Here is a 15,731-nt window from a genome sequence, read left to right as displayed (position 1 = left end):
AGTACGAGGACAACCACTTGCCAATTTGTACAAACGAATAAAAAATGCTAACCTAGACCTTCATTACGATTTTTAAGTTTGTGTAATTGACAAATGATATTCACTTCAACGTATTCATTATTATCCATTATTCATGTTGTAAGTCTTTGCGGAAGCGCGTTTAGTTTGTTAATCAAAATATCCAATCCGTTTTGTCATTTGGTGTATCTTTTCTACAGTCTCAGCGATAAAATGGCGGTCCATGTGTGAGAAGCAGTTACATGCTTGGCTTTTGAGAATTGATGTTGTCACTGAAATATGTTTCCATCACGTTCTCCTCGTATGCGACACAGTATACCTCAAAATGGGCTCAATGCACATATACCCAGAGGAATGCAGGTGACGCACCATGGTTTTACTCATGAAAATTCACCACACGTTCAACACATAAGCCTTCCACAACCACCGAATTTTCCACAAGTGTACCAGCATGGGCCTTCTGATACGACAACAGGGAGACCTCCGATGGCAGGACCCAACGTACCCTTTCTCGGTGCACCACCACCACCATCCATCATGGGTCCGCCCCATTCTGGCCAGTCAGTACATAATCAAGCAATGTTTCAAAACACAAATCCGAGGTCACAGTTTCCTAATGCACCCGATTTAGGGCCAAGGATGCAACCACCCTTTTCCCATATAAAAGATTCGCCTCGTGATACATTTATATTGAATCAACGAGCTGATATGAATGTCCAAAGTTCAGCACTTCCACTGTTTAATCAACCACCTTTCTCAATTGGTGAGAACAGCATACCCAACAGTTCAAGTAGTACTTATCATTCATTCCAACTACCACCACCACCAATGACATTCGGAAATGCTAACTCCTCAAACATTAGGGGTCCTGATATGGTGACTGTAGGGATGATGCCTTTGCATTCCACACAGGCCACAATAGAGCCTATGGACATGAGGAACAATAACTCTGAGCATATGTCTGGTCACAATATGATGCTGAATTTATCAGATGATGAAGATAAATCTGACCCTTGCTATGACAAATATCAAAGAGAAAACGATCAGAATTGGTTACAGAATTGGTTAAAGAAACGTGGGAAATTAAAAACAGTGCCAATGCCATTACATAAGAAATCTTCTGATGTGACAACAGCAGAATACAAGGTAAATTAAACAATATGAATTGGCTTAATTCTCTATGTAATTGGAATTGCAATGCCATACTAACCTCTTTATCATTTACTAAGTTGGAACATCTTTTCATAAAAAAGATGTATTGATGGCAAGTGAAAATATACTTTTATATAAATCTAGTACAAGTGTCCTCAGTTGGTATCTTAATACACTAAACATGCTAAGAAGTGCGCGAAACTAATTCCATGTGTAATTGATAATTCCATGTATTACTAGTTCCCAGATGTCCAGAAGGCATTCCATCAAAGCATCATCCTCCTGGCCAAACTACATCATCAATTACAGTCTCTGGAGACAATGACCACCACAGCTGACCCCCAAGTGTGGGAGTCCGAGAAGAATCTTACAGAGGAGTATAAAGTAAACTTACATATGGTCATGAATATTCAGAATAATGATAGATTTCTACTTGGGACTGTAGTAGTTGTTGGTTTCATGATAATTTAGTTGACTGGTATTCCATTGTTTACAAATCTTCCAAAAGGAAACAGATTCCTGATTCATATGTTTTACAACATTTTACTGGACATTCTTGGAAGAAAGACCCAATGTCAAATTTGTTCAATGGTTTTCTTCATTACCATGACCAGGATGACCAATACAGTTATGATATTTAAGAAGAAGATGTGCATACTCAGAAATAAGCTTGATAATATGAACATTGAAGAGGCCTCCAAACTGTGCATGCTATTTGCATGGTAAATGCAAAGAAACTAATTATAATGCTGAAAGTTTGCATAATTTGACCTGTCACCAATGAGGTTTTCATGCAAACTCTCGCTATTTCCACTGCGAAAACATTTTGTTGACATGTGATCGTCCAGCTACACTAAATATGACTTTTAGCAAAACAGAAACAGTATGCATATCCATTTTCTGTCAAATACACTTCATTTTGAGACGTGAGTAGATGCAGTATGATAGTGATTGCTGTGAATAATGCAGGCTGAAGTTATAAATATTGGAGGGGCACACGGTTTCACTGCAGTTAACATGAACATTCCTTTTTTAACATTTTAAGTAAAATTACCATTTCATCATGGCAGTGTCAACGGTAACAAACTGCTTTATGATCCGGAGAAATGAGTCAGTCCCAAGCCAGGCTGTTATAGACAGATTCCACTGTATCAGTCTTTTAGGAAGAAGAAAATACATATGTTCAAGAAAGGGATAGAACTCAATCCTGAAACAATGATGCTAGTGAGCACTGAGCTGAATAATCAGATGTTGTGGGCAGTGTGCGGCTGAACTGGTCTCAAGGACCCTACTGAGAGCAAAGAGATGTCTGGATAATTTGGTAACAACATGTTGAAGAAGCTGATAGTTTGTTCCTGTACTTTGATGGTGTGGCCTGTGCTGCAGTCCTTCTGTTGCCTTACCCAGCCTCAGGGCAGGCACCAAGCTGTACAAAGTTGCTGATTTGCTTTCTGCATCTCACCATCATCTCATCCATATGCTAAGTGTCTATTACCAATTCATGGTACTAGTTACATCGCAGCATGAATTTTGTCCATTTGAAATTTGAGTGTCATAAGACATCTAGACGTAAGGATTATTGTTCTACTCACAGGACAAGTGCATAGATGTCCACAAGTATCTCAGCAATGAAGAAATGTTGGAAACTATCAAGGCAAAAAGTCAAGCAAGACAGAGAAAGAGGGTAGGTTCATAGACTCATACACAAAAGTTGATGGCACTATGTGATATGTATACACAGCTGATGATGTATACAAACAAGTTAATGAACAATGAACAAGTTTTTTGTATTCATGATTGTTCATGTTTTTTATTTCACAAATGATATTGATCATGTTGATAGGTAATCTTACAGATATTGCTGTTAAATAATTGGTTCAAAATCTTGTGTTTTACCCTGATAGTTGGAAACAGTTTTTATACTGAAGAGTTATCTTTAGTTCAGACAATTTTGCAGTATTAACATGATTAATAAAAAAGAAATTCTTTAAAGTTGTTCTTCATTTAGTCTTTTCATGTTTATGTTGTAATGTGTTTAGACATCTTGAACCATACACACATTTATCATGTTAATGATTTTCTTTCTTTCAGTAAGTGTCAACTTAACTGGCTTCAGTCATGGTTGTGTTTCAGTGTTGTTCTCTTGACTGAGACACCTTTTTGATCTAACCTACTGTATCCTTTATGTTTGTATCCTTTATCATGTATCGTGGACAGACACTGTGGGGAAGTTATGTTACAGCTGTACATGTAGTACGAGCCTAAATATTCTCTTGAGAAGGAATGTTGTAGGCCTGTTCTTCCCTACTCATGCTTAAATCTTCTGATTCAGATTATGAACTCATTGTAGATGGGGAAGGTTTATTCAGACTTAGATCTCGGATGGAACTGGCCAATATTGGAGTGAGAGAGGGGGTATGATCTGGTCTAGGGTGAACCTTTCCCACAAGCCAGGAGTGGTAAAGAGCTGGCTAGTACTGCTACAGGCAGGAACAAGATGCACAATGAATCATGTTCGCTCGTCACGCTGAAGTCCTGGGTTCAATTCTCCCAAATGGGTACAATGTGTGAACCCATTTCTGGTGTGTCGAGCCATGATATTGGTGAAATATATAAAACAATACTCAAAGAAATGAAATTATTTGATTTCAGAACTGTGATATACTGGAAATGCTAGCCCTTGAAAAGTAGAGGATTATATAATATTTGCTATTTACAGTACCCTCTAGTTAATGATTTTGGCCATCAATATCCTATCTCCAATCTCTGAAATTTGAAAACGAATGATTACCTGCTGAAAGAATATGAACTTAAGAAAGAGAAGTATCCTGTCAGAATGAGAATTATATTTCATCTACATCATTGGGTTGTATATCATACACTGCATTACACCTGTCATTGATCAATATATATTGCATCTTGTGACATGAATCTGTTAAATACTTGGGTCAGTGGGTTAGTACACCAAATACTGGTTACATGAAGCACTCTTACACTAACACATTCTATTGATGTGTGTTGAAGACTGAGGCTCACATTGTCAATACCAAAATGATTAGGTGAACTAGCATGACTACAGACTCAAATCAGCTCACCTTGCCATCGTTATTGAGAGCTTACATCATTCTGTGTAAGTACTGGTTCCATGTGACTGACTGTGTAACTGACTGTGTGGGAGTGAGTCCATGTCAGTAGTGACTAGCAGAGCCTCTGTATTAGTGACTTGCTGCCAGTAACTCAGTGTCAGTGTGGCAAATTTTGAAATATTAACAAACATTCATCTTGATTCATTTGGAAAATACTGATGATGTGCATTTTGGGAAATCATGTATTTTCCCCAAATCACAGGTTACCAACTGATTCCTGTAATCGAAGATGTGAAAATATATGGTGTGTTTATTATGCATTGTGACCATTGCAAAATCAAACAAAATGGTGCATAACTATGAAGTTCTTACAACTTACAGATGACAGAAAGCATAATGGTATTTATCGCAGCACATGAATCATATTTGCAATAAATACACATCACTAATGGTATTATTGAAATATCTACTGAACGGCATTAAACAACATTCATTCATTTGCTTAATGACTCAAACTTGACAATCCTTTTTTTATTTGTGTTAAGAAACAACGCAACTGAGTAGTCCTTAGTGTTTGTAGCTAGTCATGCATGAGTACATAATACATTTACTATGCCTACATACTCTGACCATTGTATTCAGTTACAAATTGGACTGGTTCAGAATTACAGACAATGAAGACTACCATCAGTGGATATTTCTGTCCACACCATATCTGCACAATGTAGGGTTGGCAGACTAGTATGAGATCTGATTGTGATGGTCATGGTTCAAAATACAAGTTATTGTCAGTGTATATAAATGGATAGTTTTTCAATACATGCATTAAGACGGATACCTATCTTTTAAAACTTTTTGAGACTTTTTCTTAATTTTATTCTTGCTGGTTTATGTACGATGAAATATACTACTGCTACTAATAATAATACTTGAACATGTTTAAGAACATGTGGTGTGCGATCTTGGTATTTGAAGTCTGTTGATCCAGTAAATATTGATTTCCCTGTATCAACATTGATCACAGCCAAATTTGGGATTCGGTCCATCATGTCAAAAGGCAACAAAAATTTAGTTTATTATGGTTAATACCGTTATGTAAATGCCCCAAAGGTTTATGGATAAGTTGGAATATTTATTGCTATTTGGAGATTGGTAAGTGCCTGAATTCTGTTGGTTATTGTGTGGAGCTTGGTAAGAGCCTGAAATATGTAGATAATTATGTGTGGAGCCTGGTACTTCCCAGTGTGGAGTTTTGTGATCACCAGAAATCTGTACATTTGTGTTTGGAGCTTAATAAGAGCCTGAAAACGTAACCCCCGGTTTTGAACTTTGTAAGAGCTGAATTGACTGGTGTTACAGGTACAGGTAAAGAGACGCAAGAAGGAGGAGTATGAGATGAAGTTAGCAGCAGCTGAAAAAACGAGAACAGCGTCATAAGCAGCTGGAGGAATGGAGGGAGAAGATGTCACAGCAGGCTGAACATGAAAAACAGGTGAAGACAATTATTGGACAGATTATAAGACAGATTGGTGTTGCTGCGATGAAATTTCCTCATTTTATATACTGATCTGAATTCAGGTCCTTCTCCCTTACATCTGTGTCCCCATCAATTACATCCTGTTCCTCCTCCTTTGTTACATCCAGGTCCTCCTCAGTTATGACAGTTACATGAAATGAAATTGATATGTTTAGAAAGAAGAGCTGAAGAAGTCTGCCGATACCACACTGAGTTCTGTCCGGAAAAAGATCTCAGATGCCAAGAAGACACAGGAGTTCCTGAAGGCCCTCCAGAAGTTGCGGAAAGTCAGGAGAGTCGCCGCCATAAACCAGGGTGAGTGTGAGGTCCCCATAGAAATTTTCAGCATTTCAACGCCAGCTTAGCTCATGACAGCAAATATGTTGTGAATAAAATAATTGACAATCTTGAGATGGAAAAAACCCTGATCTTCACAACATGATGTGGCAAATACACCATAATCTTGTGTTGGTTGCAGGCCGCTATGCCTCCGATGTGTATGACAACAACTTTGAGAAGAAGATGAAGATGCTGACGTCACTGATAGAGACACAGCAGACAGTGTATGAGAGTGAGGAGAGGACATTGAAGGTACTGTCTTATTTCATAAGTTTCATGTAGATCTCATTACTGTTTCACCAGTGTTGTCCTCTTGGACATTATTTATCCCACCATAGATAACCAGAGATATGCTCCTGTCGGCCATGTTGTAGGTGATGCTGGACACAGTGGAGGAGGAGACCATGGAGAGAGATAAGGAGATTAAACGCTTGAAGGAACTGGCCAAGGAGAAGCGAGACAAGAAACTTGCCATGGAAAAATTATTTGGGAAAAAAGGTGAGTTATGGTTGTCGGACAATATCATCAAAATCATCTACCCCAAACAAGCACAGGGTATATCTTTTCAGGCAGTTTGCTCTAAAACAAAGCCAGAACTCACTTAAAGTATTAACTAAGTCTAACCTGAAAATATGAACTGTGTGTGTATGTGTTTATCATTGAAGTAACTTCAGTAAGTTCAAACTAAGTTCTGGTGTCAAATATCTACACACTATGTGATGTGCTACGCTGCAGTATAACAACCTAATTATCTTGACATACAGTGTACTCTGTCAATACCGGCATCAGTCGGGACCAAGTAAAAATGCCGGTTTTGACAGAGTGCCGGTTTAGCTAGGTTCGCTTATGACGCCTGCGCACACGGAAGTTCGCTGTCGTACTGTCACTTTAGCATTAACAAAATGTTTGAATAAGAAACAAGGCAGTGACTGAATGCACATTCATGTTGTTTAAATCAAATAAAAATGTCTGAAATCTCTTATTGAATTTCAACTGATCATATGTGAGCGCCTGTGTCTCCGACACACTATATCCTTTGATTATGTTTAGTTAGTTACCTCGTATAGAGATCTATAGAGGTTTAGCTAGTATCTTTCAACAATTATATATTGATATTTAGTCGTGTTTCTACTGTTTATGCGGGGCCCGCGTGCTGTTGCAGTGGATTACGTTGATAAAATTCTGTACTGTTGCACATTACGCTTTTTATTCTGCTGCTGATCCGCAATTAATATGCCCTAGCTGTACTGCGCCATGTTTCATGTGATTCACGTTGCAGTTGCGATACTAATTTATCCAATTCTACCTTTAATAAATAATTACTTTGCGTTTGAGGCAGCAGCGCAGCAGATAGGTCACGTATGCAGAGTCTAGCATGACTGATACACCTGAACCCTCGCCAGTCTACTGCTGTTGGTCGACCCCCTCCCGTCTGGTTTTCCGCTAGAATGGTGGAGAGGCGTGGGGCGTAGTCCGCCGCCTCCAAAGCGTCCTGCTTCCCCAGACATCCCTTAAATGCGCACTGAGGGTATTCAGCGAAGTCTACTAGAACTTTCTCAGCGAGATTGTTCTCATCGCAGATTTGGGCCTGTATGATGATCAGCCGATCATCATTCCTGATGTACATCAAAGAATGACTGATGTCGGCAACAGTGATGTCAGCGCAGATCAACATTCGATGATCTTCCTGAGGGTCCCGTCGCTACCAACACTCAACGCAGACTTCGCACCCCCAGGGCAGCGTCGACCTCTGAGGGGAATTCAACGAAGTCTACTAGGACTTTCTCAACCGAGATTGTTCCAGCCGCTGAACTTGGCCTCTACGATGATCAGCCGATCATCATCCCCGACGTATGAGACAAGTAGCGACCGGTGACAGCTACAATGACATCAGCAGAGATCGTCATGCAGCCTGATGTCTCTACACTGATGTCAGACGACTTACCTGAGGGCCCCACCACTAACAGCGCAGAGATGGCACCGACTACTTCGTCGCAGACCATCCCAGACGAGCTACTACGGCAAATCATGGTCGTGATGGAGGGTCACTACAAACTGGAGAAGCAGCCAGCCCAGAGTACGAGCCTTCGCGAAGGCTCCAACTTAGACAACACTCTAGAGGCACCTCCAGTCAACGTAGCAGCCAAGACGATGCAGCCTTCGCGAAGGAAGTCGCAGACCACCTTGACGAAGGACCCAGATGTACAGCCTTCGCGAAGGCGGGATAGATCATCACATTCCTCGGCTTCATCCTTAGATGCAGACTCAGCCACCAGACCTCACGGAAGCCTTCGCGAAGCTCAAATCGCCGTTCCCCAGCACCGAACGCAGAGGAAGCTTCGCGAAGGCGTTCGCGAAGACGTTCGTGAAGGCGTTCGCGAAGGCATTCGCGAAGGCACTCGGGAAGGACACCCGAATATAGATCGTCATTTAACAGAGTCAAGGGACTACTCAAGAGCTTCGCGAAGCTGTCAATAGTCTCCGATCTCCTCGTACATCACCACATCGATCGCCTCACAGGTTACCACACAAGTCTGCACACAAGTCTACATCACCTTCCTAGAGTGGCAGTACGACGCAGACATACCTGATGAAGGAAGACGACGCAGATGCTATCACCCTACCTCCGATCGACCCGATTGCTGCGGTAGCACAGAATCTAGACATAGCATCCCATAAAGCCACAAAAGTTCAGACACCATAATTGCCGAACTTTCACGCCTAGAAGTTTTCCACGCACAACATGGACCCCTTCTTCAATGCTTAAGACATCGATGAAAACTACAAGTTGATCATCGATATCAACAATAAGAACTACAATCGTAAATTGGTTCAGTTGAATCCATGACGAGACGTATGTTCGTTGGCCTAAATAGATCTAGAACGATCATTGAGACACTTATCGCCAGATTTCGTAACACGACTTCTGAAAATGATAAGATGATCCACTCGGCCCTACTTATGCAGAACCAGCAAGTCCCAGGCCGCCTCCGCGAAGGAGCTAGAGCCTCACCAGCTACAAGGGACGTCGCGGAGGAGTAGCGCTTCGCCGACCCCACATCCTGTTAAACACAGAGGCCATTCGCGAAGCAAGCGCTCTTATATATATATATATATATATATTCTAATCGGACTTTGACTCGATACCTTCGCGAAGGTCGCGAAGGCTAAGTGGCTCCAAGTCTACTTCACCAGTAGATCTAGAAGGGATACTTCGAGAGCTTCGTGCAGTCTCCGGCGTTCACCGAGGAAGTCTCCTCCAAGGTCTCCATATACTAGCCACTCGTCATATATAGCTACTCCTCAGTCCGTTCAAGACATCGCATAAGTTGTCTATCAACTGTATGCCAGATGCCGTCTATAAGCCTACGCGAAGACAATTGCACAGGCTATTTACAACACAGAACGTCGCTGTATTAATTTGTCAACGACGTTTCATAGATCTTCACAGAAATCAACTATTCCGTATAAATTGCTAGTATATGCAATCCCGGACGACGATACGATTATCTACATGCGTGACCATTACGCATATCTGCAGACAATTCAATATCGAAATTGAACAGCAGCCTTGTTACAGCGAGTATAACTCATAATCGTCAACATTTCTGAGAAGAAATATGTACAACAAATTCAGCTTTAATTCTACAATTATGACGATACATTCATGTATACAGTCTACAAGCTGACAACTTACAAGTTATTGTACCTTTATATATAAAGAAGTCGGAATTATATTCAAAACTGAAGCACTTTCACGACAGCCAGGAAAATAACCTACCCAGCATTAATATTACAGAGCGAGGTATTTTGCGCCGAAGCTTTCGCGCGTTTACCATTAATCCTCGAAACACGTGGTCACTCGGGTAACTTCGGGAAGTTACGATGAAGACCGACGATTGTTCTAATATCAACGACGGCACTATATTATACAAGGTTCCTTTTCCTGCTACACCGGTGACATCACAGCGCGGGTACTCTACAGAATCAAAATGCCTTATTCTGATTGGACCCCGATGAACAACGCCCTACACAGAGGTCGAGCATAGTTCACAGTTCAAGACATAGGTTGCAAGTGACAACTTTATATCAATGAACGAGCAAGCCTCCTTACAGCCCAGTTAACCTGAACCTTCAGGATTAGGCTGCTTTCTTCAGGTTAGAGACCTCCCCTGTCAAGTTTAGACAAGGGCACAGCAGTCAGGCGATTTTACATAAAGTTCATCGAGGACACAAACTCCCGGTTGTGCACATACATCGTCAAGGACATCGCAACGATTTACCTAGACGACGTGATACAAGTGGATCGAAATCCACAGCGTTTCAGACTACACCTGAATTTCATCATCAAGCTACTAACACAACTAGATGGTTAGTAAACCTACTAAGTTTCTGTTTGGAGAATAAACGGAAGTTTCACGTACCAACTTGGGGATATGAATATAGTGCTACAACACCTCACAAGTGAGGTTTATGAACATGCCTGGATGACATACTTGGACTCCATGATACGATGATGCTATCACGCTGGCCAGCAAGAGCACTGTAAATTTATCTCCACCAAACCAAACAGGAAGAAAAATACAACAGATTTTTTCCTCTATCATCAACTTACGCAGAGTGTAGTCTCACGTACTATATCTCCGTTTGGATCAGAACTGTCATACTACGTGCATACAAGACAGATGGACCTAATCCGACCCTCCATGAGCTTTAATACTCTTGATATTAGAGCGCTAACTTCTACAATTTCATCTACACAAATGTTATTTGAAATAATGAAGGGTTTATTACTGTAGATCCGATATGGTGGTTGCCAACCATTATCTGAGAGATATCACCACCGAGGACATCTCAGGTATCCACCAATTTGATCCCATGGTCCTTGCACAACAGTTGACAGTTCCTCGGAGAAGATAAGTCAATCTTACAGATTTTTACTTATCTTATAACAGTACTAAATAGCTTCATGCTATATATAATTTGCTTAAGCTCGTTTTTTTATCATCACAGTGGTTACATGATAAATGCATTAGCTAACAAACTCTACAGAGTTTTTTTTGGCTATTATATACGTAGCTTAAGTCAAGTATATTTTAAGCATAGTACTATACTCATATTGTAAAAATACATTAGCTAACAAACTCTACGGAGTTTTGCTATTATATAGGTAGCTTAAGCTCATTCATATCTTAAGCTCAGTACTATGTTTATATCATATAACTATATTAGCTAACAAATTCTAAAGAGCTTTTGCTATTTGGCTTAAGTTTCATCATATCTTAAGCAATATGGTTACATTATAACATGTATTAGCTAACAAACTCTATGGAGTTTTTTGCTATTATATATGTAACTTAAGCTTATTCATATCTTAAGCGCAGTACTATGTTTATAGCATATAGGTATATTAGCTATCAAAACTCTAAAAGAGTTTTTTTGCTATTATATATTGGGCTTAAGTTTTCATCATATTTTAAGCTTTATGGTTACATTATATCATGTATTAGCTAACAAACTCTCACGGAGTTTTGCTATACATATGTAGCTTAAGGTTTCTTCATATCTTAAGCTCAATACTATGTTGATACCATATAAGTATATTAGCTATTAAAACTCTAAAAGGTTTTTTGCTATTATATATTTAGCTTAAGGTTTACTTCATATCTTAAGCTCAATACTAGGTCTAAATCAACATAATAAAATGTATTAGCTATCAAACTCTACGGAGTTTTACTATTATATATATATAGCTTAAGTTTAATCATATCTTAAGCTCAGTACTATGTTTATAACATAAAAGTATATTAGTTAATAAACTCTAAGGAGTTTTTGCTATATACATTTAGCTTAAGTCTAATCATATCTTAAGCTTAGTACTATGGTTACATTATAAATCTATTAGCTAATAAGCTCTACAGAGTTTTTGGCTATTGTATATGTAGCTTAAGTTAATTATATCTTAAGCACAGTACTATACTCATATTGTAAAAATATATTAGCTAACAAACTTTACTAAGTTTGGCTATTATATATGTAGCTTAAGTTAATTATATCTTAAGCACAGTACTATACTCATATTGTAAAATATATTAGCTAACAAACTATACTAAGTTTGGCTATTATATATGTAGCTTAAGTTAATTATATCTTAAGCACAGTATTATACTCATATTGTAAAAATATATTAGCTAACAAACTCTACTAAGTTTGGCTATTATATATGTAGCTTAAGATAATTATATCTTAAGCACAATACTATACTCATATTGTAAAATGTATTAGCTAACAAACTCTACAAAGTTTGCTGTTATATATATAGCTAAGCTTATTCATATCTTAAGCTCAGCACTGTCTATATCATATAAATATTTTAACTAACAAACCCTAAAGAGGTTTGTTATTATATAATTAGCTTAAAATTAATCATATTTTAAGCTTAGTGCTATGTTTATATCTTAAAGTATTTTAGCTAACAAACTCTAAGGAGTTTATACTAGCATATTAACAAGCTTAAGTCTATTAGTCTTAAGCATTGTATTAATATTATATATACTTATCATAATAAGTACATTGTAATAACCTCTATATGGCAGCTGATAAGCTGGCAGCAGGAATTCATCAGTTCAATGCCTTTATGAAGTTCCCATAGGGTTATTACAATCATCACAGTTCAAATCACTAATTATTAAAATCCAAAGTATTATATATTCCCACCTCCGCTCTGTTGGATTCTACAAGCAAAAAGAGCATGAGTCAGGATAAGGAAAAATATGTAATTTTTTGAGTAAAATTGATATTTTATACTTATCCTGACTCATGAGGTCAGCCCTCCCATCCTCCCCAAATAACACTTTGGATTTCCCTGTAAATTCAAATGTTGGGCTCAGTATATGAGGAGAGAGTGAGGCACATGGGTAGAGGGTGGCCCTCGTTCCAGCGCTTGTGGAAGGGAGGTAACTCGTGGTGTACTAATTAGTCATTTTACATTGAAGGGAACTTCAATTAGGGAGATACAAGTGTTCCACTATGTTCGCAAGAGGAAGGAGACAAGCAAAAAGAGCATGAGTCAGGATAAGTATAAAATATCAATTTTACTCAAAAAATTACATTATCGGCAGAATTAAAATTATAAACTATTTTTCGCAATGTTATTGCAAACAACGATTCTTGTTTATGCTTCGGCAGCGGGTCTACAATAGCATTGTCAAAGAGCAAAGTAACGATGTTTCAAACATCGAGGAAATCATTAAATAAATTGAAATCAACAATAACATTCATAAAAGTTGTCAAACGTACATATAAAATTACTATTTCCATACTTTTGTGCGATCATGCAATGTAAGTCAAGTCACTGACAAGTTACATCTCGGCTTTCACACGATGCTTAATGTGAAAATATATGCATGAAGCATTTTTGTCATAGGCCATAACCTAGCACGCTATGTCCAATAAGTTCCATAATTTACGTATAGGTAGCGATGTCTTTCTTAATATGTTCAGAATAGCATTATTTTACCCCAAAACTTTCGTCTTAATCTAAAAGTTTTCGCTACGAGAACGGTATCCATTTCCATAATATGATTGGCTGCTTAGGTCACGTGTCTGATTTTGACCAATCACGACCCTTATAAGCAGAGTGTAGTGAAAAGCCGTTAGAAACCAATCTTTATCCAATAAAATCGCTTCTTACAAATGTGAAAATACTCGGCAAGAGTACAGTGATATTGTTGATGTTCAGAGCGCTCAACGATACCGCCATCAAACGATTAGCCTCTATGTAAGTGACACGTGCACTCACTAATTAACAAGAAACTGATTGACACTTCCCGCTTCTGAATAATCTCGAGTCAATACCCGCTGAATCAACAAAATGTAAACACTTGCTTGTTTATACAGTCAAGCTGCCCACTACATGTATTAATTACTCTGGGTAAGTGTTACGCACTCACTCACTGATTAACAAGATACCGATTAACAGTTTCCGTTTCTGAATAATCTCGGGAGTCACAGTGAATTGTGTTGTTACATCATTTGGACCTAATTGCATCAAAGGGTTACGCCGTCTTTCATGTGCCGGTTTTTACAGATTCGTTTTCATAACAACTTGTTCGTTGGGACTGAAAAACAATGCCGATATCCTGAATAGACAGATGCCGATGTTTACAGAAGTTTCTAAATGATAATAACGTGCATTTCTGCCGGGACTGAAACTTTGTGCCGATGTAGACAGAGTGCCGGTGTTAAGAGAGGCCGGTATTGACAGAGTCCACTGTATTCATCTCTTTTGTTGCCTTAGTTAAGCAGATGGCTGTTCACCAGTATTTCACATGAACTAATTATTTGTATTTGATGGTGATTGACATGTCTGTATTTCAGCTGCTGTAACAGAAGATGCGGAGTTATTTCCCTTTTATAGCTACTACACTCAGGCTGAACACAGCATAGAAGCACTGGTGCAGATTAGGTCAGTTCACTGCTTCAGGGTTGTATTTAAGAGAATGGTCAGATCACAGATTCACCTGTATTATTGTCTTTGGTCTGATGCACCTGGAAATACTGGAGATATGCTACATATGCAGACCACACAATGGCACATTAACTGTAGTCAGTGATAACATTGCTTGCTCTGTAACTCCTTGTTTGTATAGTGTAGCCAAACTCACTCATTCAGTATAAAAGTATGCATGCTGTTATGTTTGTTCATCGTAGAGGAAAGTTAACAAAAAGTAAAGAAGATGTTGAGCATTCACTGTATTGAGCCCCTTGCCCGCTCTCAAAATTCTAGTCCAGTCTGTAAGTAATCTAAGTGAAGTCGTATAAGAACAAGCATTATTACTGTTATTAATTTACATGAAATTGGGCAGCATTGGTATGTGATCTCTAAGAAATTACTCCGAAAAATGATTTGATTTTGTCACAGTTTGTTCAATGATGCTCAGTCTCTGAAACATTCAAGTTGTATTGAAAAGCGTCCTCCTTTGTCAATATTGTGAACAGGGCAATGTATCACTACATAATACATCAGAAAAATATCTTCTCACGTTTCAATTTGTAACTGCTATAGCTTAGCAGGATACTAATGACAGAGACAAGGAGTTCATGTAAGACTAGTACATCTGAACGTGTTGTGTTTCAGACATGAGTGGGACCTTCATCTCGTACCACCCAACATCCCTGCAGGGAGTCGTATCCCGGATGGCTGGGTCATTCCTGCTGAACCATCATCAGAGGCCTGCGCGTCCGCTTTGAAGGATTAAATACTTTCTTACTTTAACATACGCTGTTGTTTCTTTGTTTATAGTGCACATGAATATATTTGTTGTGTGTGACCTGCACTGCTGAACACAGACACAGGGATGTCACTCATTCCAGGTGTACAGTGTCCTGGGCAGATAGGCATATCACTCATTCCAGGTGTACAGTGTCCTGGGCAGATAGGCATATCACTCATTCCAGGTGTACAGTGTCCTGGGCAGATATGCATATCACTCATTCCAGGTGTACAGTGTCCTGGGCAGATAGGCATATCACTCATTCCAGGTGTACAGTGTCCTGGGCAGATAGGCATATCACTCATTCCAGGTGTACAGTGTCCTGGGCAGATAGGCATCTGTTTG

The 15,731-nt window shown here is 39.0% G+C and overlaps 1 protein-coding gene across 7 annotated transcripts; it reads left to right on the top strand.

The window, feature by feature from the left end:
• The first annotated feature begins 25 nt into the window (after positions 1 to 25).
• On the top strand, positions 26 to 15,388 carry LOC124261718 (programmed cell death protein 7-like). Of its 7 annotated transcripts, XM_046696065.1 has the most exons (9): positions 52 to 1,164; positions 1,411 to 1,554; positions 2,765 to 2,854; positions 5,616 to 5,748; positions 5,949 to 6,087; positions 6,251 to 6,363; positions 6,486 to 6,609; positions 14,491 to 14,578; positions 15,251 to 15,388. In XM_046696065.1, the coding sequence occupies exons 4-9, from the start codon at positions 5,719 to 5,721 to the stop codon at positions 15,369 to 15,371; spliced, it is 615 nt and encodes a 204-aa protein (XP_046552021.1). In that variant the 5' UTR covers positions 52 to 1,164; positions 1,411 to 1,554; positions 2,765 to 2,854; positions 5,616 to 5,718; the 3' UTR covers positions 15,372 to 15,388. The 7 variants fall into 7 exon arrangements, with proteins under 7 accessions (XP_046552017.1, XP_046552018.1, XP_046552019.1 ...); XM_046696067.1 differs by lacking the exons at positions 52 to 1,164; positions 1,411 to 1,554; positions 2,765 to 2,854 and adding an exon at positions 4,231 to 4,300; XM_046696066.1 differs by lacking the exons at positions 52 to 1,164; positions 1,411 to 1,554; positions 2,765 to 2,854 and having other exon boundaries at positions 4,307 to 5,748.
• The last annotated feature ends 343 nt before the right edge of the window (positions 15,389 to 15,731 follow it).

The sequence above is a fragment of the Haliotis rubra genome, unplaced genomic scaffold, assembly GCF_003918875.1.
Source record: "Haliotis rubra isolate DU_JTF1 unplaced genomic scaffold, ASM391887v1 Scf805, whole genome shotgun sequence".
Lineage (NCBI taxonomy): Eukaryota > Metazoa > Mollusca > Gastropoda > Lepetellida > Haliotidae > Haliotis > Haliotis rubra.
Note: the sequence above shows the minus strand (reverse complement) of the source record. Positions and strands in the feature narration are given on the sequence as shown.

Coding starts and splice junctions, on each gene's coding strand:
- LOC124261718 (XM_046696061.1), top strand. CDS start 298: ATGTTTCCATCACGTTCTCCTCGTATGCGACACAGTATACCTCAAAAT. Junction 1,555..2,764: donor ATCTTACAGAGGAGTATAAA/GTAAACTTACAT, acceptor TTCTACTCACAG/GACAAGTGCATAGATGTCCA. Junction 2,855..5,615: donor AAGCAAGACAGAGAAAGAGG/GTAGGTTCATAG, acceptor CTGGTGTTACAG/GTACAGGTAAAGAGACGCAA.